Here is a 27,298-nt window from a genome sequence, read left to right as displayed (position 1 = left end):
CATTTATATAAGTTATAAATACACATACATATAGGTATAACTATATCTGTGAAGCCAATAGTATGCCTATGTGTATGTATTACATTTGCATAACTATGAATAAAATACTTAAGAAAAAAACTTACAAGGAAGAGTTATTTATTTTGGCTCAAGAGAATTCAGTTCTTGATTGCTTGGGCTCATGGGCTTGAGCAAAGTATCATGGTGGTTGAAGGATATGATAGAGAATGATCTTCACTTCATGGTGGGCAGGGAGGGATGGAAGGAGGGAAATCAGGATGAGACGAAGCCCACAACATACTGCCTCTAGCTAGTTCCACCTTCTAAAATTTCTACAATCTCACCAAATCATCTCCAGTAACACCACCAGCCTAGGGCCAACCATTCAACACATGAGCCTATTTAAACCATGATAGTAATTTAATATTGTATTTATTTATATATAATCAGAACTACTATTTAAACATTTTTTTCACTTTCTTTTTTTTAATTGGTGTTTTGAGGTAGAGTTTTGCTAATGTAAACCTGACTGGTATGGCTCCCAATATATGCAACTTAGAGTGGCCTTTAACTTCTCATTTTTTCTGCATCTAAGTTTTGGGATTACAGCTGTGTATCACAATGCCTGGCTTTCAGAGCTACAGTTTTTAATAAACAATGAGCATATTAACTAATAAGATAATAACTACTTGAAAGTTTCTGAAGAAAATTTAAAGACAAAAGAAATGTTTATTTTCAATAACAATTAAAATGCAAATTAAATGCAGAGCTTTAGAAAAAAACTGAAAATCATGTAAAATTTTACTCATGGCAACAATAGGGTAAAAATACACAGTGTAAGTAAATCTATAGCAAGCAGTTTACTGATTTTGCCTATTCCTTTTTTTTAAGGAGATTTATATATATTGAGTTCTCTGGTTCTCTGTCTGTAAGTCTGCATGTCGGTTATTGATGGTTGTGAGCCACCATGTGGTTACTGGAAATTGAGCTTGGGACCTCTGGAAAACCAGCCTGTCTCTTAGCTGCTGAGCCATGTTTCTGAGAGATGTTTCTAAAATATCAACATGCTTGAGTGTTTCCTGCAGCAGAAAACTCACCTTATTAATATGCACTGAATTCCACCAGTTACCTGGATTACTTTGGGATATTGGTGCAAAAAAATATAGCGCTTAGAACAGAGTTCAGTGATAGAGCACCCACTCAGGTATGAGGACCTGGCTTCAACCACAGCAACCAGGAAGGGAAACCATATGGAGGTGTGTTTGTATAAGGTAAGTAGACTTCTTTCTTTTACCTTATTTGTTGGTATTATATCATTAATTCATTCAGTTTATTGGTGGGTTAATGAACACAAAAGAAATATATGAAGAAAAGAATTTTGGGAAAACTCATAAAAATTTTGTTCTCTGAATTATGGAGCTGTGATGTGGAGGTGCTGGACTGTAGCTAATTTATTCTTCAGGGATGGTTCATGTGGGTCACTGTTCTTCCCTGCCTTTGCCTTTGTCCCTGGTGTGGTCCCCAGTGACACTTAGTTGAGGATAGCATGGGAGATTTTCATGCCTCACAGCTAACATCTACCTCTGCTTTGCCAAAATCCCTTTGCAATAGTCCTTAAAGTCCAGAAGCCCTCTTGAGGGTCTGCTGCAGTCCTTTGATCTGAATTTATGCATCACCAATTTCTACAGTGATATGTGAGAAACTGCAGGTGAGTGAATCACAGCTGTTTAGTGTAATTTTAAAGATTTCCCTCATTCATTTGGAAGGTTTGAACCTGTGATTACCCACTAGAAGAGCACACTGAAGGATCCAGTTCAGACTGTGCTACTAAGCAACTTTGGAGACTCTCACTTCTCTGGTTCCCCATTCTGAATAATTTCATAATACAGTATGTGTGTGTGTGTGATATCATCTATTTTCAGGATGAAAAACAAGATTAAAATTATCCTGTTACCTGTCAAATAGAAATGCTTATTTGCTAAAGTAGATTTAAGTATTTGTGATGCGACTAGCTAATTTTAAATCATTACTTAAATTGAATGTTCAAATGCCACAGGTAAGTGATACTAAAACTGGGGTCCGATTCCCTGTCTTCCTTTTCAAAAATCCTTATTTAGATTAGGGACTCCTTAATCTAAAATTTAGCTGGAAACATTGTGCTCTTTATCTACTTATCTCCATTGTCCGTTATCTAGAGCTTTGTTCCAAATCTGTATTCATGAACATTCTTCACTGTTGCACAGTTTCTTGATCTTTCTTCTCTTTGAAATTGAAACTCCCCATCTCTGGCCTGCTCTAATTTGACAACTAACTATCCTCTCCAAATTACAAGATCTATGCAGGCACATACTTATGCTCAAAATATTGGCAGTTAATCTTCTTCTAGGCAATAGGCTAAAGGCTTTTTCTATATTACCCAATTTCATGATTAACCCTCCATAGAGCAAATACTATTTCCACTCTATAGTTTCGAAAACCACAGGGTTGACCTCAGTGCCAAAACTTTGCAGAGTGTATCCAGAACAATTAGGAATGTTTGCCCAGATGTTCACTACTAATTCGAGAGCCAGCATTGTTATAGATAGTGTTGCCTCCAAAGCAGTGTGAGCTCCCCTGTAGAACCTACCTTTAAGGGTCACCAAATGCTGTGGTTATTCAGAACCCAAGGCTGAAAGGAATGGGGAATCTGAGGTAAAGAAAACATGAAGTCTACTGTGCTCAGGTAGAGGTGACTTCTTCCCTGATTGCATTGTATGTATAATCTTATATCAATAGTTATGCTATTCCATTTATTCCCAATTTTAACTTATTCACAAAAGTGATTGTTTCCCTACTTTTTCACTTAAAATATGACCCAAGAAAGCAAAGAATATAGTGGTATTATTATTATTATTATTATTATTATTTTGATATAGGGTATTATAATTAGTGGACAGCCTTGAGTGATATTGAGCCCCCCTCACCCATGCCTGCCTTACAAGTGATGGATTACAGAGCATAGATATGCTCAGTTGTATTCCTCCTATGATGGCCAGCGTGCTCTACACAAATGCTTGCTGTATTAAAAGAAATAGAAACGTCACAATATGTGTATAGGATTTCACATAGAAATGTATGCTAAAGACAGCTGAAATCTAAGTTGTACACTAACATTTAGAAAACTAAGATATTAAAGTGATGCTCTATTGAGTCTAGGTAAGGTTTGAGGTACAATAAAGTTGTAAGTCCCTCCCATCCTATTTTAATCTGATCTATAACAGTGAGTTACTTTGGGGCAATTTCCTTTTCATATAGTTCAGCCCTCAGCCTGTAGATTTATGCAAATATGATTTTTTTGCACTAACTATGCATCCAAGAGAGTTATAAGTATGGCCCAACACATTTGTATTTGTTATTTATTGATCATAATGTCACGGTACAGTTTTCAAAGATTGGGCAGCCCTGGTAAGCAGAAGTTGCAAAACCACAATACCTTACATATATTTTACATATTTTGCCTTATTTGATATTTAAAAGAGATCAGTCAGGCAAATTGGGCATAGTGTTATGATTCTCGTTTTACACACAGGAAATCTAAAGAGTAAATTAAGGAAAATTTTCAGGGCCACAAACATTTTAGTGAGAAGCCAGAACATTTGTTAACATGCATTTCTTCCAAAAGTATACAATAACTTCTTTTCTTTACATTCTTGCTGACTTTTGTCTTTGTTTTAGATAATATCCATTCTGACAAGTGAGAAGCTATATCTCACTATGGTTTAAATTTGCCATTCCTTAAAGACTGGCAATGTCTGACATTTTATCCATGTGTCTATTGACAATCTTCATGCCTTCTTTTGAGAAATCCTTACATTTTTTTCTAATTTTTATTCAGGTTATTATTTTATCACTATTTATGAACTCAGTAATATAACATCATTATTATATATAATATAAAAGGAATTAAAACAGCATCATCTGACCATTAGTTTGAAATACTAGCTGCTATGAATTTTGTAGGCAATTAAAGATATACAATAAATGAAAAACATTGTTTCTTCTTGACATTTTATGTGTATTGACTGTATTTAATTCCCACATATTTAGCCAAGAAAAGTAATTTCTTGGTGTTATCAAAATCATACTAGAGGAATCTGTAATTTGCCTATCATACATCACAGATCTTCATTAGAATGATTTTATTTTTAGGGATGGAGGAATCATGACACAGGTAAAAAAGATGGACACAGGCATTACATGAGGTGAACAGATATTAATATGGGACAGAAGCATAAGAATGGAGGCAGAGGGAGATGCTAGAGAGATTAGTAGAACATTTCACGCAGGAAAGATGAGAGGCAGGTGGTAAAACAGGTGGTACAGAAAATGTATGCTTTTGTATATTTTGTGCTAGACATTCTTAGCAATGTATGATTAGAGCCTTCATTAGTAGAAAGATGTTTTCAGACATAATGTGTCAAAATGATATATATTTATTTCAGGAAAAACTATGGACTTAGAAACTTAGGTATTTTTAAAATAACGCCAAGAGCTTATGTGCTCAGTTTTTTTTTTGTTTTTGTTTTTGTTTTGTTTTTTTTTTTTTTTTGTTCTAGATATAGATCCTCACTAGCTAGTGTTCCTACAGGAAGCCAATATAGTTGGATTTCTCACTTAGGCTGAGATGATGGAGCAGAGTTACACTGCATAAAGTGTCGGGTCACTCAGAAGAAAAAAGAAAGACTATAATTGATTATTTATATTTTTGGTTTTTAATTACACAGATGGTAATTGAATCCAATTATGTGGAATCAAAATAAGTGCATGTCATGGAGTAAAGCACAGATATTCACTGCCCAAACATCTTTCTAATACCAGTTGCCCATTTAGAGGTAACCACCGTTATCAATTCTGAGCACTTCACAATAATAGTGTACATTTACATACTATACAAACAAAAAAAATATAAAGCTTTCAAAACCAGAAAGGGAATTGTATTATGTACTTCATTTTGTATACTGTCCTCAAACCTTCTTCCAGTTTATTTAAAAGTTTCTTTACAAGAACTTAATTATTTATACTTTTCTGCTACTGAGGCTGTAGTTACATTACTATATCGACTTCTCTTCATGTTTCTTAAGGCTTCTGGATGTTAGATACCAAGAAGTGGAGTTGTAGATTCAAATGCAAAATGTATGCTTGAGTTTTGAGGAGAAGCTGCCCAACTACTTTCTAAGAGGAAATGGTGGTTCACATTTAAATATTATGTGAGTTTTTCTTGTCTCCACCCTGCATTGTTTTCAACAATGACCCATGTCTTATATTAAAATTCTTATCCCAAAGATGCATAAAACAATACACTGTTGTTTTAAGTGCTATATATATTTGTATTGGGCCGTTTTTCGAGTTGAGTATATTTTCCTGCTTACTAGAACCCCTGTGAATTATCTTCACATACATGTTCTTAGTGCTATAAAGAAACTCCTTATATTTTATTGGTATTAATCCCACAATTTTCTTATGACTCAGCACCCTGTGGAATTATTTTCTCATAAGTCTGTAGCTTCCATTTATGCTTTGCTCCTCATATGTATGTCATTTCATCTGACTTCTGACTTCCAAGTTTTGCTTGGAGTACCTTCATATTTTACTGTCATAATGATTTCTGTGTTTCCTTCTAGAACATTTATTTTATACATTATTTAAATTCAAACATTAAATCCCGTTGGAATTTACTTTTCATGTGTAATACACAAACCCTGACATTTTCCTAAAATAATGGATTTGATAGAAATCTTCTCTAAGGAGTCTGTAAACTTTTGACAATAAGCTCAAATCCTTCCTTAGTTTTATGATGTGTTAATATCTCAAAATATTGTGTGTAAGTATTCACTTTTAATTTTAGTGCATTTTATTAAAGTGTATTAATTGTTCAAAATGATGGCTTTTCATGTGATTTTTCACTCATACATGATTTGCTTTCATCCTGTTTGCTTCTGTTCCTCTGTTTTTCTTACTGGAGTGGAGTTAATACCTTAGAGAGATTTTTGATTTGCATTTTCATGATTAGTGATATTGAATATTTCTCCATATTTCTTCAAATAGTTGTATGTATTCTTTTAGGAACTGTTTATTTATTTTTGAGATATGCTCTAATTCTGTCTATGATATCCTGGAACTCACTGTATAATTCAGTCTGGCTTTGAACTTGTGGTAATCCCCCTGAATTGCCCTCCCAAGTAGTAGGTATAGAGCTATGAATCACCATGCCTTGCTATCATCCAGATTTTTTTGGGGGGGTTATTATTTCTTTTCATCATTAGATTTCAGAACTTTTATATTCTAGATAATAACCCTTGTCAGTTGTACAACTTGCAAGTTTTCCCCCTATGTTTGAGGTTGTTTCTTGTTTCCATTTCTGGAAGGATTTTACCTATTTTTTTTTTTTTTCCCTGTTGTGCCTCTGGCATCTTTTTCAAACAAAGTCTTTGCCAAGTTCATCGTTTTGTGGTGTTTTCCTGTAGTAGTTTTAGAGTTTCAAGTCTTACATGCAAATTTGTTTTGATTTGATATTTGTAACTGGGGAGGCCGTGAGCTGGTGCTATTCTGTATGTAGAATTGTCCATGGCTATTTATTGAAAATGTTAAGGGTTTAACCCTTCCTCAACAAGAACTTCAACAGCACTCAGAATAAGAGGAAAAACTATTTAATGAGCACAGAACCCAAGCTTCTGCTCTAGGAGGTTAGGTCATGAGTTGAAACATGCCCTGGCTTACACAGGGCAGGAGGTATTGTTATAGCCTTGCCTACATGATCATCCAGGTGTGGGATTTTATCCTTGCTCTGAAACAGATTTTCTCTGGAGCTAAGCACATTTCACAGAAATTGAAATGGCAGGTTTCTTGTTAGAACAGTTTTATCTTAGCAAACAGAACTTATTGTTCAAGCAGGTACCAGTGGTGGTCTCTTCTCAAAGGAAAAGGGTAGACAATATATTTACAGTAGAGGAAGCTCTAGGTTCCAGAGAAGCAGAAAGCAGCAGTTTAACAGTTGGATCTTAACTATGTAAAAGGAAGACACTGAGTTACAGTTCATTTTCTAATTCCCATATAAAGTGTGTTAATCTTTAATTAATGTTAAAGCTTGATACGCTTCTTTTTTTTCCCTTAAAAGGACTGTCTCTATACAAGGCATCTTTGTACAGTTGTCACAGCAGTTGAGTTTGTACACTTGGACTTACTTCTAGTCCTCTCTGTCCTGGTCAGCATGTCCTTACTTATGTCAATGCCTTGCCATTTTGATTCATAGCATTTGAATTATTTAATTATTCCTGTTTTGTTCTTTGTGTTTATGCTTGTTTTATCTAGTAAAGTTTATTTATTTATGTATTTATTTATTTATTTGATTCTATGTGAGGAATGCTACTAGTGGATAGGAATTGCTTTGAATCTTGTTAAGTCTTGTAATTTTAATAATATTTATTTCTCCTTTTTCTTTTTTATTAGTGATTTATCTTTCAAAGAACCAGTTTGAATTATATTAATACTTTTCTTGTTGCTTTTCTAATTTTAATTGTACCAATTTATGTTGATTTATGTTAAATGTTTAAGATTTATTTTCATAAGGCTTTTTAGGCCTGCATTTCAGTTCTTTCTCTGTTGAGGTAGAAACTTGGGTTATTGACTTAGAATTTTCTTATTTTCTCATATAATGCACTTAATGCTTTAGTTTATTTCTGAATATTGCCTTTGATGAACACATCTTGATAAATTATACTTACCTTTTAAGATGTTATGTTTCTGAAAATTAGATTTCTTTTATGTTTTCTTTGAACCAACTGTCATTTAGAAATAATATTTAATTTTAAAATATTTGTGAATAAATAGCTAATTTTTTCCATTTTGACTTGTAGCACAATTCATTGTAGTATAAAGCCATACAATGTGTGATTTATATTCTTCTAGATTTGTTAATTATGTATTCTGAGATGTAACACACTCTATTTTAGAGAACGTTTGCTGGGAACTGGAGAAGAACATGTGTCTTACTATTCTATCCCCCCTAGTCTATTAGCTTATTTATCTTCCTTTCTTTATGTAACAGCATTTTGAACACCATGGTTTAACAGTAAGACCTAATGTTGGTCAGTGTCTGTCTTCCAGTTTTGTTTTCCTTAAATATTGTTACATATTTGTTTCTCCATATAAACCATTATATCACTTTGTTGATGTCTATATAAAATAACATGTTGGGATATTGACTGGGATTACATTGAACCTATAGAGTAAATTAGGAGGAACTGAAGTTTTGATAATGTGAAGGTTTATTATAACTGTAGATCAATAGTCTTAATTCATTTTTCTTTTAAACTTTTTTAAACATTATGAACTTGTAGTTTCCCTCATGTATATCTTATGTATATTTGTTAAGTTTCTCTCCAATTAATGTTTTTTTTTTGGTGGGGGGGGTTGTTTGCCCTATAACCTCATCTTTCTGACTGATTACTGACTTTCAATTTACAGAAAATTTTCTAAAATTGAGCATTGACTTTCAAGCTCCTAAAATGTTGAAATTTACAGAAGAAATCTCAGATTATTTGCATATTTAAAGTATTCCATCAAATTAAAACCAAGATGCATAGATCTTTTTGTGGCAGCCTTTCAAGTGTTAGAATGATGGTGTACCACAAAATGAGAATGACCCCCACTCGTATTTGAATGCCTAGTCACCAGGGGTTGGGCTGCTTTAGAGGGATTAGAAGCTGTGGCATTTTTTCAGGAGAGAGTGTGTCACTGGGAAAGGGCTTTGAAACCTCAAAGCCATTCTCAGGCTTAGAATCTTGTTCTCTTTGCCTGCGTATCAGGGTGTGGTTCTTAGCTACTGCTCCAGTGCTAAGCACGCTTCCAGGACCCTGCCATGATAATATACTAACAACAAAGTTAGTACATCATCTGGACCTGTAAGCAGGACCACAGTTAAATGCTTTTAAAAAAATAAGTTGCCTTGGTCATGGCGTTTCTTCATATCAACAGAACAGTGGCTAAGACACCAGCTTAGCAAACTATTTGATTCTTATCTTTCTAAAATCGTTGCATCTACTCATTAAGTACAGTGCTTAATAAGTAGAAGGTACTTTATATATTCAAATTGAATGAATAAAGCACAAAGAAATACACCACTGAAAAGGCTACATTTGAAATTAATATTAAGCTATACTGAAATGACATTTCACATTTTTGTTAAGTGATATGAGGAAATGAATTCCAGAAGTCATTTAAATATTTCACATCTTAGCTCCTGTAAAATTACTTTTGTGTAGAGAAACACTCCTGTTTTTTAAAAGTTTCCAAATTTTGGGATAGATTGGAATTTTTATAATGGTTCCAAAATGTCAATTACAGCCTTCTCTTCCTGAATCATATATGAGTAAAAGTTATTCCTTGAGTAATATCTTTGAAAGTAACACGCATACTCAAACTTGTGGAAGGGGGTTTATCATTCCGGTTACATTCCCTTGTATTTTCTCAGGGCCTATAGTTTTTATGAGCTCCCCAGAGTCATAGGATAGGAAACTTTCTTCTTTAATGCATTTTCTTATCTAATTGTAGAGAAAGCAATAGTTCTCTGCTTTTAAAAAAGTAGAGGGTGGAGGAAAATTGTTTTCTATCTTGCCTTACCTATGACTTTATCGTCCTTTCATTTTAGCTTAATTTTTCCATTAAGTTTTGATAGTTTATTTTAAATACCTACAGTTGACTGGTAGGAGTTTATGATAAAATAGAAGAAACTTGAGGAAAGCTGTTAGAGATGACTCTGCATACACACTAACCTAATAATGCATATGGAGTATCTGATAATAGCATTAAAATTCTTTTTCCTGGTTTTCTGATTTTTATTTATTTTTATTAATTATTTATTTTATATACCAATCTCACTTCCCCCTCCCTGTCCTTCTCCTCCCTCACCTCCCACCCTTCCCATCTGCCCATCCACTCCTCAGAGGGGATGAGGCTTTCCTTGGGGAGTCAACAAAGTCTGGCATGCTAAGTTGATACAGAATCAAGCCCCTGCCCCTCTATCAAGGCTGAGCAAGCTATCCTGCCATAGGGAGTAGACTCCCAAAAGCCAGTTCATGCCCCTGGGATAGACCCTGGTGCCACTGCCAGCCCCTCCCTTTACAGATCAAGTCATATAACTGTCACCCACATTCAGAGGGTCTAGATTGGTCCTATGCAGGTTCCCCAGCTGTCAGTTCACAGTCCATGTGCTCCCTCTAGCTTGGGTCAACTGTCTCTGTGTTTTTCCCCCATCATGGTCCTGACCCTTCTTGGTTTTCTAATTCTTATATAATTACAAAATAAAAATAAAATCCTTTACATTTTAATTATTTTCTCCTTTTTTTGACCCAATACTTGCTTTCCTCTAATTTTTTGACTTGTAGAATTTAAAATAAATTTCAAGGTTTATTTATTTTATGTTATGCATATTAATGTTTTGTCTACGTGTGTGCCTATGCACCTGGGGAATTCCTGACTCTTGGGGAGGTCAGGAGAGGGCATCAAGTCCCCTGGAACTGGAGTTAAGGAGGGTTGTAAGCTGTCACAATGGTGGTAGGAATCAAACTTCGATCCTCTGCATAAGTAACAAACACTCTCAAGCTCCAAGCTATTTCTCTAGTCCCCTAAAGAAAAAAATGGATTTCTTAAAGGGCACAAAGAATGCTGGCAAAATGCTTCAGTAATGGATTATTTCATTATATTTATATTCATCTGCCCTTCAGCCTCCTCAAGTCCGAGCTACATGATTTTTAAGATATAAAAGAAGGTTTATATATTTTTAAATAACCAAAAACTAACAACCGGGGACCCTACATGGGACTGACCCATATATGTTACAATTGTATAGGTCCTCTTGAGGTACTCCTAACAGTGTGAGCAGGGCCTGTCTCTGACTCTTTTATAGGCTTTTTGGGACCCTACTCCTCATACTGTGTTATCTTGCCCAGCCTTAATACATGGACAGGTGCTTAGTCTTACTACAACTTGATATGCCTTGTTTTGTTGATACTCATGGGACACCCCCCCTTCCTAAACAGAAATGAAGTAGGAGTGGATTTGGGGTGGGAACAAAGAGGGTTGGGGGTTAGGAGGAGGAAAGGGAGGGGAAATTGTGTCCAGGATGTAAAATAAATAAACGAACAAATAAATGGTTTTAAAAATCAAAAAGAAGAACAATCACATTTAAGGAGGAACATTCAAATAGGGAAATGCTTTCCTATTACGCTTTTCTATGATCAGGTATCTGATCTAAAAATCAATACATAGAAGGCAACAAAATGCTTATTTCTGGGTGCAGTGCCAACTTTTTTGTTGTTTGAGGATACAAATGAAAATATGTCATCCCATGGGCATTGTTGGGCATGTGGGGATTCATCAGGTTTTCTAAATCAAAGACATATTATTTTCAGTTCTACAAAGCCGGAATAATGTCAGTGGCTTGTTGAATTTTAGTCCTTGAAGCTTGAATGGCTGTGTATAATCATCATGTGCTTGCTTCTCTATTGAACCAATTATAGTACCGTGTTTTAAAATTTAAACATATTTATGTTTGCGTGTGATGGCTGAGTGTGTGTGCTAGTGATGCTTGTCTATATCTGTGGGTGCTTTGATGTTTGTGTGTGTTGGTTGATTGTGTGTGTTAGTGGTTTCTGAGTGTTTGTGTGCATATATTGCACCATGCACGTGTGGAGATCAGAGAACAACTTGCAGGAGTCCCTCCCTCCAGCCCACCTCACCCCCCACTATGTGGTTTTAGGAATTGAACTCAAGTCATCATGATTCTCAGGGAGTATCTTTATCTGCCGAAACATCTATTTATAATATTCTTATGTTAAATAAAATAGTGGACATTTGCCCCAAATGGGACAGAGAGAATTATTTCAAAGAAATTTGTAGTTCCTTTAACGAATATGTCCATTTTCCTTGACAGGCTTATCTACCCAGTCATACCAGGCCAATGAACCCAACAAACCATTCCCAGGTGGCAGCATTCGTCCTCCTGGGGCTTTCTCAGGTGTGGGAGCTTCGGTTCCTATTCTTCACCATCTTTGTAACAGTGTATGTTTTGACTGTCACAGGAAATCTTCTTATTGTGGTTGTAGTGGCCTCAGACCCACGCTTGCACACGACTATGTATTTTCTCTTGGGCAACCTCTCATTCTTGGACTTCTGCTATTCTTCCATCACTGCCCCCAGGATGCTGGTTGACTTGCTCTCACGCCGCCCCACTATTTCCTTCGGAGCCTGCCTGACCCAGCTGTTCTTTTTCCACTTCATTGGAGGCATCAAGATATTCCTGCTGACTGTCATGGCATATGACCGTTACATTGCCATTTCCCAGCCCCTACGCTACACACTAATTATGAACCAGACAGTGTGTGGGCTCTTCATGGCAGCCTCATGGGTAGGGGGCTTTGTCCACTCCATTGTACAAATTGGACTGACTATCCATCTGCCGTTTTGTGGTCCCGACAAGCTGGATAACTTTTATTGTGATGTGCCACAATTGATCAAATTGGCCTGCACAGACACCTTTGTTTTAGAGCTTCTGATGGTGTCTAACAACGGCTTGGTCACTCTCATGTGTTTTCTGGTGCTGCTGGGCTCCTACACAGCTTTGCTTGTGATGCTCCGAAGTCACTCGAGGGAGGGTCGAAGCAAGGCCTTGTCTACCTGTGCCTCTCACATTGCTGTGGTGACTATTATTTTTGTGCCTTGCATCTACATCTATGCAAGGCCTTTCAGGACATTCTCCATGGATAAGGCAGTTTCTGTGCTATACACAATGGTCACCCCCATGCTGAATCCTGCCATTTATACCCTGAGAAATAAAGAAGTGATTGCGGCCATGAAGAAGCTGTGGAGGAGGCAGAAGGATTCTCTTGGTCAGTAGCACTGACTACTTAGCAGTAGTCAGGATTTGAGGAACTGAAAAAGATTCAGAAGATCCATGAATCGGATAAAACTCCATGCCTGTTGCTTAAGAATTGTTTTAACCGTAGTTAATTCTGGTGTCTTGAACATGACTAGACTATTCCATATCTGCTATGTGCCTTCTAGAAAAACGTAGCAACTATTAAATAATGTAGAGAACATGTTCCAGGATGGGTGTGGTGCTGACCATGCTGAGAATGTTCTAGTGTAAATTGCAAAATACTCACAAGTAATGAAGCTGGTGACCCTTTCCTGATATTCTTGGGTACAAATCAGGGGATTTTTCAAAGAAAAATTTTTAGAAGCAGGTGATTAAAATAAATGTACAATCTTATGTGTATTTCAGGAGGCTGAATGACTGTCAATGAAGAAAGAAAATTACCTTGGGCAAGTTAGTTTTGCTCTCACAGTTTCTTAATATCCTAGCTGTCATCATCACCACCATGGTCACTGTTAATATCCTCATTGTTTTCATCATCAACATCAGTAACAGCATCATCATCATCGTCACCATCACTGTTGGTGAGAGCTCAGTGTGTCAGTCATTGAATGTAGTGGTTTATACTTATTATCTATTTGAATTTCTTCAATATTATTTGAATTATGTATCATCATCAGTTTTTAAAGATAAGTCATTTACAGCTTAGAGACACTAAACAACTTGCTTAAGTACTGAGCTTGCTTCTGGAATTAAACCTATGTTCCTACACTTTAAAATTTAAATCTAAATTTATATCTAAAACTTCTTTTTTTTTCTTTTCTTTTTTTTTTCTTAGGGTCAGTCTCTCTAGAAAAGACAGATAAGACATTTTACATTGGATTAGATTAAGGCAGTGGTATTCAGAGAATGAGGCCCATTGGAGGGTAGATCTTGAACTGAGCATGTGAAGATTAGGGAATTTGGGGAGGAAGTTTGGAGAATTGAAGAAGAATTGACTTTAGGGAACTAACATTCAGAACACTGCTGAGGTGGTTTATGTGAAAATGACCCATTACTGTTGGGGAAGGACTAGGTGGTGTGGCCTTGTTGCAGGAGGTGTTTTGCTGGATTAGGACTTTGAGGTTTCAAAAGTCCATGATAGCCCCATTAGCTCTCTTTCTGTCTCATATTTGAGAATTAGTTGTAAGTTCTCAGCTACTGACTCAGAGCTGACACCTACATTCAGGGAGTCTGGGTCAGTCCTATAATGGTTTCCCAGCTATCAGTCTGGGGTTTATGAGCTCCCCCTTGTTCAGGTCATCTGTTCCTATGGGTTTCTTTAGCCTGGTCCTGACCCATTTGCTCATCACTCCTCCCTCTCTGCAACTGGATTCCCAAGTTCAGATCAGTGTTTAGCTGTGGGTATCTGTTTCTGCTTGCATCAGCTACTAGATGAGGGCTCTATGATGGCATATACATTAGTTATCAATCTCATTATCAAGGAAGGGCATTTAAGGTAGCCTCTCCACTATTGCTTAGATTGTTAGTTGGGGTCATCCTTGTAGGTCTCTGGACATTACCCTAGTGCCAGATTTCTCTTTAAACCTATAAAGGCTCCCTCTATTAAGGTATCTCTATTTTTTTTTTTTTTTGCTTTCTTCTATTTTTTCTCTGACTCAGTTTTCCTGTTCCCTCATGCCCACTTCTCCCTTCCTCTTCTCCCCTTCTCTTTTTTCCTAACTCCCTCTCCCTTCTACCCATGCTCCCAATTTGCTTATGAGAGCTTGTCCTTTTCCTCTTTTCCGGTTCCTCCTTATTTCCTAGCTTCTCTGGTGGTGTGGATTGTAGGCTGGTAATCCTTCGCTCTATGTCTGAAATCTATATATGAATGAGTACATACCATGTTTGTCTTTTTGTGACTGGGTTACCCCACTCACCATGGTTTCTTCCAGTTCCATCCATTTGCATGAGAACTTCAAGATTCCCTTGTTTCCCTCCCCCCACTGAGTAAAGTACTCCATTGTGGATTGTTCTATTGAGAGTTCTCTCTTCAGTTCTGTACCCCACTTTTTAATTGGATTATTTAGTGTTTTGGTAACTAGCTTCTTGAATTTTTTGTATATTTTGGAGATGAGTCCTCTGGCAGGTGTGGGGTTGGTAAAGATCTTCTCCCATTCTGTGGGCTGCCATTTTTACAGAAGCTTCTTAGTTTCAGGATGTTCCATTTGTTAATTGTTGATCTCAGTGTCTGTGCTACTGGTGTTATGTTTAGGAAGCAGTTTCCTGTACCATTTCTTTCAAGGGTACCCCCCACTTTTTCTTCTAAGAGGTTCAGTATGGCTGGATTTATGTTGAGGTCTTTGATCCATTTGGACTTTAAGTTTTGTGCATGGTCATAGATATGGATCTATCTGCAGTCTTCTACATGCCAACATTCAGGTTATGGCAGCACCATTTGTTGAAGGTATTTTTTCCATTGTATAATTTTAACTTCTTTGTTAAAAATCAGGTGTTCACAGGTGTGTGGGTTAATATCAGGGTTCTTAATTCGATTCCATTGGTCTACCTGTCTATATTTTTGCCAGTACCAAGCTGTTTTCAGGACTATAGCTATATAATAGAGCTTGAAGTCAGGGGTGGTGATGCCTCTTGAAGTTCCTTTATTGTACAGGTGTTTTGGCCATCCTGAGTCTTTTGCTTTTCCATATAAAGTTGAGTATTGTTCTTTCAAGGTCTGTGAAGAATTGTGCTGGGATTTTGATGGGGATTGCATTGGATCTGTAGATTGCTGTTGGCAAGATTGCCATTTTTACTATGTTGATCCTACCTATCCAAGAGCATGAGAGATCTTTCCATTTGCTGGAATCTTCTTTACTTTCTTTCTTTAAAGACTCAAAGTTCTTGCCATACAGTCTTTCACTTATTTGGTAAGCATTACCCCAATGTTGTTTGTGGTTATTGTAAAGGGTGATGTTTCTCTGATTTCGTTCTCAGCCCTTTTATTGTCTGTATATAGTAGGACTACTGATTTTTTTTAGTTAATCTTATAATCTGCCACTTTGCTGAAGGTGTTTATCAGCTGTAGGAGTTCCCTGGTAGAGTTTTTCTGGTTACTTATGTAAACTATCATATCATCTGCAAATAGTGACAGTTTGACTTCTTCCTTTCCAGTCTGTATTCCCTTGATCTACTTTTGTTGTCCTATAGCTCTAGGTAGAACCTCAAGTACAATATTGAAGAGATATGGAGAGAGTGGACAGCCTTGTCTTGTACCTGATTTTAGAGGTTGTATTAAGTTTCTTTCCATTTAGTTCAATGTTGGCTGTTGGTTTAATGTATATTTTGCTTTTGCTATGTTTAGGTATGTTCCTGTTATCCCTGATCTCTGCAAGACCTTTATCATGAAGGGTGTTGGATTTTGTCAAAAAGCTTTTTCAGCACCCAATGAGATGCTCATGGTTTTTCTTTTTCAGTTTGTTTATATGGTGGATTACTAGCCTACTTGATCATGGTGGATAATTTCTCTGATGTGTTCTTGGATTCAATTTGCCAGTATATATGTATGTGTGTGTGCGTGTGTGTGTATATATATATATATGTATATATATATGTATATTTATGTATATATATATGTATGTGTATATGTATATACATATATATTTTTTCAGTTTTTTTGAGACAAGGTTTCTCTGTATTGCTTTGGAAGTTGTAAAGGAACTTGCTGTCTAGACCAGGCTGGCCTTGAACTCACAGAGATTGCCCTACTTCTGCTTCCTGAGTACTGGGACTAAAGGTGTGAGCCACCAATGCCAGGCTCGATTTGCCAGTATTTTATTGAGTATTTTTGCATCAGTGTTAATAAGGGATGTTGGTCTGTAGTTCTCTTTCTTAGTTGTATCTTTGTGTGTCTTGGGTGCCAGGTAATTATAGCCTTGTGAAAAGAGTTTGGCAATGACTCTTCTGCTTCTATTATGTGGAACACTTTGAGGAATATTGGTATTAGCTCATCTTTGAATTTCTGGTAGAATTCTGCACTGAAACCATCTGGCCCTGGGTTTTTTTTGGTTGGGAGACTTTTGATGACTGCTACTAATCATTGAGGGTAATAGGCATGTTTAATTTGCTTATCTGTTCTTGATTTAATTTTGGTAAGTGATATCTATCCAGAAAATTGTTATTTCCTTTAAATTTTCAAATTTGTAGAGTACAGGTTTTCAAAGTATGACCTGATGATCCTCAGTGTCCATTGTATGGCCCCTTTTCATTTCTGATATTGTTAATTTGCATGTTCTCTCTCTGCCTTTTGGTTAGTTTGGATAAAGGTTTGTCTTTCTTATTGATGGAGAACCATCTCTTTATTGCATTGATTCTTTGTGCTGTTTTCCTAGTTTCTACTTTATTATTTCAGCTCTCAATTTGATTAATTCCTGGCTTCTATACTCCTATGGGGTGATTTTACTTCTTATTTTTCCTGAGCTTTCAGTTGTGTTGTTAGTTTCCTAGTGTGACTATTCTCCAGTTTCTTCATGTGCGCACTTAGTGCTATGAACTTTTTCCTTACCACTGCTCTCAAAGTTTCACATTAAGTTTGGATATGTTGTGTCTTTATTCTCATTAAATTGTAGGAAGTGTTTAATTTTGTTTCTTTATTTCTTCCTTATTCCATTTTTTTTTCTATTAAGGTTTGCTATATTGCCGAGTATGTGGTCGATTTTAGAGAAGGTTCTATGTGGTGCTGAGAAGACGGTATATTCTTTTGTGTTTGGATGGAATGTTTTATTGTTGTCTGTAAAACCCAATTGAGTCATAACTTCTGTCAGTTCCTCTTTTTTTTTTTTTTTTTTTTTTTTTTTTGGTTAAGTTTCATTGTGGTGGTCCTGTCTAGTGGTGAGAGTGGGGTGTTGAAATCTCCCACTATGTGCCATTTGAGCTTTTGTAAGGTTTCTTTTACGAATGTGGATGCCTTTGTATTTGGGGCATAGATGTTCAGTATTGAGACTACATCTTGAATGATTTCTTCTGTGATGAATATGAGATGACCTTCCTCATCTCTTTTGATTGGTTCTAGTTTAAAGTCTAATTTGTTAGATATTAAGATTGCTACACGCTCTTGTTTCTTGGGTCCATTTGATTTGGAAAATGTATTCCCAACCCTTAACTCTGAGATAATGTCTGTCTTTGAAGTTGAAGTGTGTTTCTTGTATGCAGCAGAAGGATGGATTCTGTCTTTGTATCCATTCTGTTTGCCTGTGTCTTTTTATGAGCTAGTTAAAACAATTAATATTGAGGAATATTAATGACCACTGATTGTTAACTCTTGTTTGTTTTGGATGTGTTGGTGGTGGTGGTATTGTGTGTGGATTTCCCCCTTTTTCTTTTGGCTGTTGGTAAAGAGAGATTATCTATTGCCTATGTTTTTAACTTCCTTGGGTTGGAGTTTTTCTTACAGAACTTTCAGTAGGGCTGGATTCCTTGATATGTGTTGTTTAAATCTGATTTTGTCATGGAATATCTTAGCTTCTCCATCTATAGTGATTGAAAGCTTTGCTGGGTATAATAGTCTGGGCTGGCATCTGCGGTCTCTTAGTATTGGTACAGTATCTATCCAGGACTTCTTGGCCTTCAGAGTTTCCATGAAGAAGTCAGGTTTAATTCTTATAGGTGTCCCTTTATATGTTTCTTGGCCTTTTTCCTTTGCTACTCTTAATTTTCTTCCTTTATTCTTTATGTTTGGTGTTTTGTTTATTATGAGGCAAGGGGACTTTCTTTTTTGGTTCCCTCTATTTGTTGTTTTGTAAGCTTCACTTACTTTTATTGGCATTGGCATGTCTTTCTTTAGATTGGAAAAGTTTTCTTCTATGATTTTGTTGAATATATTTTGTGCACCTTTGAGTTGGGTTTGTTCACCTTCTTCTTTACCTATTATTCTTTGGTTTGGCCTTTCCATGGTGTTCTATATTTTCTGGATATTTTATGTTAGGGATTTATTGGACTTGATATTTTCTTTGGTCAATGAATCTATCCTCCTAGTGTATCTTCAACACCTGAGATTCTTTCTTCCATCTCTCTTTTTAAAATTATTTTTTTCTTATTTTACATACTGATCCTAGTTCTCTCTCCCTCCCTCCCTCTCTCCCATGCTCCCTGACCACTCTCCCACCCACCTCCTGCCCACTCCACAGGTAGGGTGGTGCCTTCCAGGAGGGCTTAACAAAATCTGTCAAGTCATTTTGAGTAGGGACTAGGCCCTCCCTCTTGTCTCTAGGTTAAGGGAGTATCCTTCCCTGGGAAATGTGCTCCCAAAGTCCTTTTGTGCACCAAGGATACATCCTGGTTGCACTGTCAGAGGTCCCTTAGACTGCCCAGGCCTTCTAGCTGAGACCCATGTTCAGGGGGTCTGAGTCAGTACAACGCTGGTTTCTTAGCTATCAGTCTGGGGGTCCATGAGCTCCCCCTTGTTCAGGTCAGCTGTCTCTGTGGGTTTCTGTAGCCTGGTCTTGTCCTCCCTTTCTGCATCTGGATTCCAGTTCTGCTCAGTGTTTAGCTGTCGATGTCTGCTTCTGTTTCCATCAACTACTAGATGAGGGCTCTATGATGGTGGATAAGTTAGTCATCAATCTCATTGTCAGGGAATGACATTTATGGTAGCCTTTCCACTGTTGCTCAAATTGTTAGTTGAGGTCAGTCTTGTAGGCCTCTGGACATTTCTCTAGAGTCAGTTTTCTCTTCAAACCTATAATTGCTCCCTCTTTTATGTTATCTCTTTCTCTCTTTTTTCTCTCATCTCTTCCTCCCCTGACTCAATCTTTCTAGTCCCACAAACTTTCCTCTTCTCCCCTTCTCTTTCTTCTAGCTCCCTCTCCACCCACTGTCCCCCTCCCCTCCCAATATGCTCAGGAGAACTTGTTCCTTTCCCTTTCTGTGAGGGACCTTGTATGAGTCTGTTAGATTCCTCCTTGCATTCTAGTTTTTCTGGTGGTGTGAATTATAGATGGGTGATCCTTTGCTCTATATCTAAAATCCATATATGATTGAGTATATGCCATGTTCCTCTTTTTTGTGACTGGGTTTCCTCATTCAGGATGGATTTTTCAAGTTCCATCCATTTGCCTGTGAATTTCAAGATTCCATTGTCCCCCCCCCCACAGACTAGTATTCCATTGTGTAAATGTGCCACATCTTCTTTATCCATTCTTTAGCTGAGAGGAATCTAGGTTGCTTCCAGGTTCTTGCTATTGCAAATAATGCTGCTACTAACGTAGTTGAACAGAAGTCTTTGTTTCATGGAACTGGATCATTTAGGTATATGCCTAAGTTGGGGATTGCCCGGTCCTGTGGTAGACTGATTCCCATTTTCCTGAGGAACCACCATATTGATCTCCAAAAGGGCCGTACAAGTATGCACTACCACCAGCAGTGGAGGAGTATTCACCTTTCTCCACAACATCTCCAGCATTAGTTGTCATTGGTGTTTCTAATTTTAGCTATTCTGGCAGGAGTAAGATGGCATCTCAGAGCTGTTTTGATTTGTATTTCCCTGATAGCTAAGGATGTTGAGCACTTTATTTATTTATTTTTATTTATTTTATATAACCAAGTCCATTTAAATGAAAACAAACATTTATAGACAATATTTGGGAATTTGGGCGTCGTTCTTTCCAAACTACTTCCTGCTGGTAAGGGGCACTGTCATGGGGGATTCGAAGAAGATGCAGAAATCCTGGTTGTAGTCTGTAAGGGTGCTTTGTCTAGCTGTTTTGAATGTAGGATCACCTGGTACTCTGTTTCAGGCGGTCTGACATGATCAAACCACATTAGTCTGGAAGGAATCCACATCTTTTCATTTTCTGTGGTAACAAAAATAGAAATGCTTTTCCCCAGTAACTTGTCCTTCAACTTAAATTTTGGAGTCAAAGCATTTTTTTATTTAATTTATTATTTTACATGTCAATCCCAGTTCCCTCTCCCTCCCTTCTTCCCTCCCTTCCTCCCTCCCTCCCTTCTTCCCTCCCTCCTTCTCTCCCTTTTACCCTCTCTGCCCTCTCACATGCACCCTTACCACCCTCCCCTCCCATCCCCCCACCCCAATTCCATATGGAGGGGAATGCCATCAGTTGGGGGTCATGTAGATCTGACAGGTCATGTGAAGTAAGGACTAGGGCTTCTCTCCTGTCTCTAGATTAATGCAGTTATCCCTCCATGGGGGATGTGTTCACAAAGTCCTTTTGTGCACCAGGGATACATCCTGGCTCCACTGTCTGAGGTCTCTTAGACTGCTCAGTCCTTCTGGCTGAGACCCATATTCAGGGGGCCTGAGTCAGTCCCATGCTGGCTTCCCAGCTATCAGTCTGGTGGCCCGTTAGCTCCTCCTTGTTCAGGTAAGCTGTCTCTATGTGTTTCTGCCCCCTGGTCTTGTCCTCTCCATCTGCATCTGGGTTCTAGTTCGACTCAGTGTTTATGTATGGGTGTTTGCTCCCGTTTCCAACAGGGCTCCATGGATAATTTAGTTGTTGATTTCACTCTCCGGGAAGGGCATTTATGGTAGCCTTTCCACGGATGCTCAAATTGTTAGTTGGCAGCAGTCTTGTAGTTCTCTAGACCTTTCTTTGTGTTCAATTTTATCTTCAAACCAATATTGGCTCCCTCTTTTATGCCCTCTCTCTCTCTCTCTCTCTCTCTCTCTCTCTCTCTCTCTCTCTCTATCTGCTGTCTTCTATTCCTAACTGGGCTCAATCTTCCTAGTTGCACATGTTTTCCTTTCCTCCCCCTGGTTTTCTCCTACTTCTCTGTCTATTTGCGCCCCCCACCCCCAATTCCCCTGTGCTCTGGGGGACTTGTCCCTTCCCGGTTCTGTGAGGGACTTTATATGAATCTCTTAGAATACACCTTGTATCCTAGTTCCTCTGGTGGTGTGAATTATAGTCTGGTGATCCTTTGCTCTAGGTCTAAAATCCATATATGAGTGAGTACATACTATGTTTCTCATTTTGTGACTGGGTTACTTCATTCAGGATGGTTTCTTCAAGTGCCATCCACTTGCCTGCGAATTCCAAGGAACCATTATTTTTTCTGCAGAGTAGTATTCCATTGTGTAGATGTACCACATCTTTATTATCCATTCTTCAATTGTGGGGCATCTAGGTTGCTTCCAGGTTCTTGCTATTACAAATAGTGCTGCTATGAACATAGTTGAACAGAGGTCTTTGTTGCATGGATGTGGATCATTTGGGTATATGCCTAAGAGGGGTATTGCCAGGTCCTGTGGTAAACTAATTCCTATTTTCCTGAGGAACTGCCATACTGATTTCCAAAATGGCTGCATGAGTTTGCACTCCCACCATCAGTGGAGAAGTGTTCCCCTTTCTCCAAAGTGTTGAGCACTTTATAAATTGTGTTTCAGCTTTGTTTTTTTTTTTTTAACTTCCTCTATTGAGAATTCTCTGTTCAGTTCTGTACCCCATTTTTTTAAATAGGGTTATTTGGTGTTTTAGTGACTAGTTTCTTGAGGTCTTTGAATATTTTGGAAATCATCACTTTGTCAGATGTAGGATTGGTAAATATCTTTTCTCAGTCTGTGGCCTGCCATTTGGTCTTGTCAACTGTGTCATTTGCCTTACAGGAGCTTTTCAGTTTGAGGAGGTCCCATTTATTAGTTGCCCATCTCAGTGTCTCTGCTACTGGTGCTATGTTCAGGACCTGGTTTTATGTACCAAATTGTTCAAGGGTATCTCCCACTTTCTCTTCTAAGAGGTTCAGTGTGGCTGGATTTATGTTGAGGTCTTTGATACATTTGGACTTGAGTTTTGTGCATGGAGATAGACATGAGTCTATCTGCAGTCTTCTACACACCATCATCCAATTGTACACCATTTATTGAAGATGCTGTCCTCACCCCATTATATACTTTTATCTGTTTTGTCAAAAATCAGGTGTTTGTAGGTGTGTGTGTAATGTCAGCATGTTTGATTTGATTCCATTGGTCTTCCTGTCTATTTTTGTGCCAATACCAAGCTGTTTTCAGGACTATAGCTCTATAGTAGAGCTAGAAGTCGGGGATGGTGATGCCTCCTGAAGTTCCTTTATCATACAGGGTTGTTTTGGCTATCCTGGGTCTTTTGTTTTTCCATATAAAGTTGATTATTATCCTTTCAATATAAGTGAAGAATTGTGCTGGGATTTTGATGGTTATTGCATTGAATCTGTAGATTGCTTTTGGCAAGATTGCCATTTTTACTATTTTTATCTTACCTATCCAAGAGCATGGGAGATCTTTCCATTTTCAGGTATCTTCTTTAATTTGTTTCTTAAAAGACACAAAGTTCTTGCTATATTCATCTTTCACTTGTTTGGTAAGCATTACCCCAATGTTGTTTGTGGCTATTGTAAAGGGTGATGTTTCTCTGATATCTTTCTCAGTCCCTTTGTCATATGTATATAGTAGGGCCACTGATTTTTATTTTTTTGAGTTTATCATGTATCCTGCCAGTTTGCTAAAAGTGTTTATCAGCTGTAGAAGTTCTCTAGCAGAGTTTTTTGGGTTGCTTATGTAAGCTATCCTATCATCTGCAAATAGTGACAGTTTGCTTCTTCCTTTCCATTTTGTATCTTCTTGATCTCTTTTTGTCATCTTATTGCTTTAGCTAGAACTTCAAGTACAATATTGAAGAGATATGGATAGAGAGGGGAGCCTTGTCTTGTTCCTGATTTTAGAGGAATCTTCTTAAACTTCTGCCCATTCAGTTTGATGTTGGCTGTTGGTTTACTGTATACTGCTTTTATTATGTTTAGGTATGTTCCTGTTATCCCATTGCTCTCTAAGACCTTTTTCATGAAAGGGTGTTGAATTTTGTCAAAGGCTTTTTCAGCATCTAGTGAGATGATCATGTGTTTTTTTTTTTTTTTTTTCATTTTCTTTGTATGGTGGATCACATTGATAGATTTTCATATGCTGAACCATCCCTGCAACCCAGGGATGAAGCCTACTTTGTCATGGTGGATGATTTCTCAGATGTGTTCTTGGATTTGATTTGCCAGTATTTTATTATTTTTACATCAATGTTCATGAATGATATTGGTCTGTAGTTCTCTTTCTTAGTTGTGTCTTTGTATTGCTTGGGTACCAAGGTAATTGTGGTCTTGTAAAGAGTTTTGCAATGAACTTCCTGCTTTTATTATATGGGACAATTTTAGGAGTATTGGTATTATCTCTTCTATGAATTTCTGGTATAATTCTTCACTGAAACCATTTGGCCCTGGGATTTTTTTGTTGGGAGGCTTTTGATGACTGCTTCTATTTCATGAGGGGTTATAGGTCTATTTAAGTTGCTTCTTTTTGTTCTAAGGCTTTTAGTTGTGCTGTTAATTCTCTAATGTGACTATCCTCTGTTTTGTACATATGGGCACTTAGTGTAATGAATTTTCCTCATAGCCCTGCTTTCAAGATGTCCCATAAGTTCTGGTATGTTGTGTTCTCATTCTTGTTTAATTCTAGCAAGTCTTAAATTTTTTTCTTCATTTCTTCTTTGACCCAGGTATGGAACAATTGTGCATTGTTCAGTTTCCATTAGTTTGTAGGGTTTCTGCAATTTGTGTTGTTGAATTCCAACTTTAAAGCATGGTGGTCTGATAAGATACAGGGGACTATTCCAATTTTTTTTTTTTTTTATCTGTTGAGGTTTGTTTATGGCCGATTTTAGTGAAGGTTCCATGTCGAGCTGAGGAGAAGGTATATTCTTTTGTGTTTGGATGGAATCTTCTATAGATGTCTGTTAAACCACATTGGGACATATCTTCTGTTAGTTCTTTTGTTTCTTTGGCAAGTTTCTGTCTGGTGTCCTGTCTAGTGGTGAGAGTGGCATGTTGAAGTCTCCCACTATGAATGTGTGAGGTTTTATGTGAGCTTTGAGTTTTAGTAGTATTTCTTTTATGAATGTGGGTGCCTTTGTATTTGGGGCATAGATGTTCAGAATTGAGATTTTTGTGCTGATGGATTTCTCCTGTGAAGAGCATGAAATGACCTTCTTCATCTCTTTTGATTGATTTTGGTTTGAAGTCTAACTTGTTAGATATTAGGATAGCCACACCTGCTTGCTTCTTGGGTCCATTTGATTAGAAGATCTTTTCTCAACCCTTTACACTGAGGTAATGTCTGTCTTTGAAGCTTAGATATGTTTCTTGTATGTAGCAGAAGGATGGTTTCTGTCTTCGTATCCATTCTGTTAGCCTGTGTCTTTTTATAGACGTGTTAAAACCATTAATGTTGAGGGAAAGTAAGGACCATTGATTGTTAATGCTTGTTTATTTTAGATTTGCTGTTGGTGGTGGTACTGTGAATATATTTGCTGTGCTTTACCTTTGGCTTCTGATGAAGTGTGATTATATATTGCCTATCTTTGTGGGCATAGTTAATTTCCTTGGGTTGGAGTTTTCCTTCCAGAACTTTCTATAGAGCTTAATTTGTGGATACGTATTGTGAAAATGTGCCTTTGTCATTAAATATTTTGTTTATCTGTCTATAGTGATTGCAAGTTTTGCTGGGTATAATACCCTGGGCTGGCATTAGTGGACTCTTAGTACCTAGAGGACATCTATCCAGGACTTTCTGGCCTTTAGAGTTTCCATAGAGAATTCAGGTGTAATTTTGATAGGTCTGCCTTTATATGTTACCTGGCCTTTTTCCTTTGCTGCCCTTAGTATTCTTTCTTTATTCTGTATGTTATGTGTTTTGATTATTATGTGTTGAGTGGTCTTTTTTCTTTGGTGCAGTCTATATGGTGTTTGGTACCCTTCTTGCCCTTTCATAGGCATGTGTTTCTTCAGATTGGGAAAGTTTTCTTCAATGATTTTGTTGAATATATTTTCTGCACCTTTGCCTTCTTCAATGCCTAATATCCATAGGTTTGGCCTTTTCATGGTGTCGCACATTTCCTGGATGCTTTGTGTTAAGGATTTGTTGGATTTAAGATTTTCTTTGGTCGATGAATCTATTTCCTCCAGTTATCCTCAGCGCCTGAGTTTCTCTCTTTGATCTCTTGTATTCTGTTGGTTATGCTTGAATTTGTAGTTCCTGATTGTTTACCCAGTTTTTCCTATTTCCAGCATTCCCTCAGTTTTTGTTTGCTTTATTGTCTCTATTTCAGTTTTCAAGTCTTGAACTGTTTGAGTTGTTTCCTTCCATTGTTTGATTGTTTTTTCTTGGCTTTCCTTACTTTCTTTAAGATATTGTTCATTTCTTGCATTTTTTTTTTTTTGCTTCATCTTTTCCTCTATTTCTTCCAATTTTTTGTTTATTTTTTCTTCAGGAGATTTTCTCATATTGTCTTTCAGTGCTTCTATAATTTTTGTGAAATTATTTTTTAAATTGTTCTATTCTGTTTCATCTACTTTGATGTGTTCAGATTTAGTTGGTGTAGAGTCCCTAGATTCTTGTGGTGTCATGCTTGTTTTTCTATTGTTAGGTGTTCTCTTGTAGTGGCGACTTCCCATCGCTTCTTCCAGTATGTGCAGGTGGAGTTTCTCCTTTTTATGCTATTCTCCTGGTGGGCGTAAGTGGATCAGGAGTTTGATGTCTGTAGCTCAGGAGTTTCTAGGAGGTCTCTCCTCTGGCAGGGACCTGGTGATGGGAGTCAAAGATCAGGCAGGTGGGGACTCAGGGCGGTCCTCCAGCAGAGGCCCAGTGATGGAGTCCTCTCTTCCATGTCTTGTATTCGGAATTGCATCTGCAATTCATGATTGTTTACCTAGCTTTTCTATTTCCAGCATTCCCTCATATTGTTTCTTTTTTTCTTTTATTGTCTCCATTCATACTTTTAGTCCTTGCACATTTGAATTGTATCTTTCAATTTTTGGTTTGTTTTTTCTTCCATTTCTTTAAAGGATTTTCTCATTTCTTCTTTTAAGGTCTCTATCATCTTCATGAAGTTGTTTTTAGGGTTGTTCCCTTCTGCTTCATTTGTTTTGAGATGTTAAGGCCTTGCTGGTGTACATGTCCCTAGACTCTGGTGTCATCATATTGGTTTTCTGTTGTTAAATGTGTTCTTCTATTCTCCATATTCATTCCTTCTTCCGGTGGGGGTAAGCAGGTCTTCCTCTCCTGGTGGGTACGGGCCCGAGGTTCTCTTCTGGTGGGGGCAAGCAGGTCTAAAGTCTGATGGCTCTCCTCTTCCAGTGGGTGGTGGAGAGACTAGGGTGCTGGCAGACTCTAGATGAGCTGGTCTGCAGGAATGGGTTCCCCTCTGTGCCTCAGGAGGCTGTAAGCAGGGCACTGGAATGTCAATTTAATGCTTTCTTTGATAAGTTGCTTTGAACATGGTGTTTTGTCATAACAATAGAAAAGGAGTAACTAAGGCAATTGGTATGTATGAATCTTTTTCTTGCACACATGTCTTTTAAGCTCTGTTGCCTGCC

The 27,298-nt window shown here is 37.5% G+C and overlaps 1 protein-coding gene across 1 annotated transcript; it reads left to right on the top strand.

The window, feature by feature from the left end:
• The first annotated feature begins 11,995 nt into the window (after positions 1–11,995).
• LOC127231393 (olfactory receptor 4D5) lies at positions 11,996–13,801 on the top strand. The gene is made up of 3 exons (XM_051196922.1): positions 11,996–12,923; positions 13,399–13,494; positions 13,749–13,801. The coding sequence occupies exons 1-3, from the start codon at positions 11,996–11,998 to the stop codon at positions 13,799–13,801; spliced, it is 1,077 nt and encodes a 358-aa protein (XP_051052879.1).
• The last annotated feature ends 13,497 nt before the right edge of the window (positions 13,802–27,298 follow it).

The sequence above is a fragment of the Phodopus roborovskii genome, unplaced genomic scaffold (genome assembly GCF_943737965.1).
Source record: "Phodopus roborovskii unplaced genomic scaffold, PHOROB, whole genome shotgun sequence".
Classification (NCBI taxonomy): Eukaryota; Metazoa; Chordata; class Mammalia; order Rodentia; family Cricetidae; genus Phodopus; species Phodopus roborovskii.
This window is presented reverse-complemented; position numbering and strand designations above follow the sequence as displayed.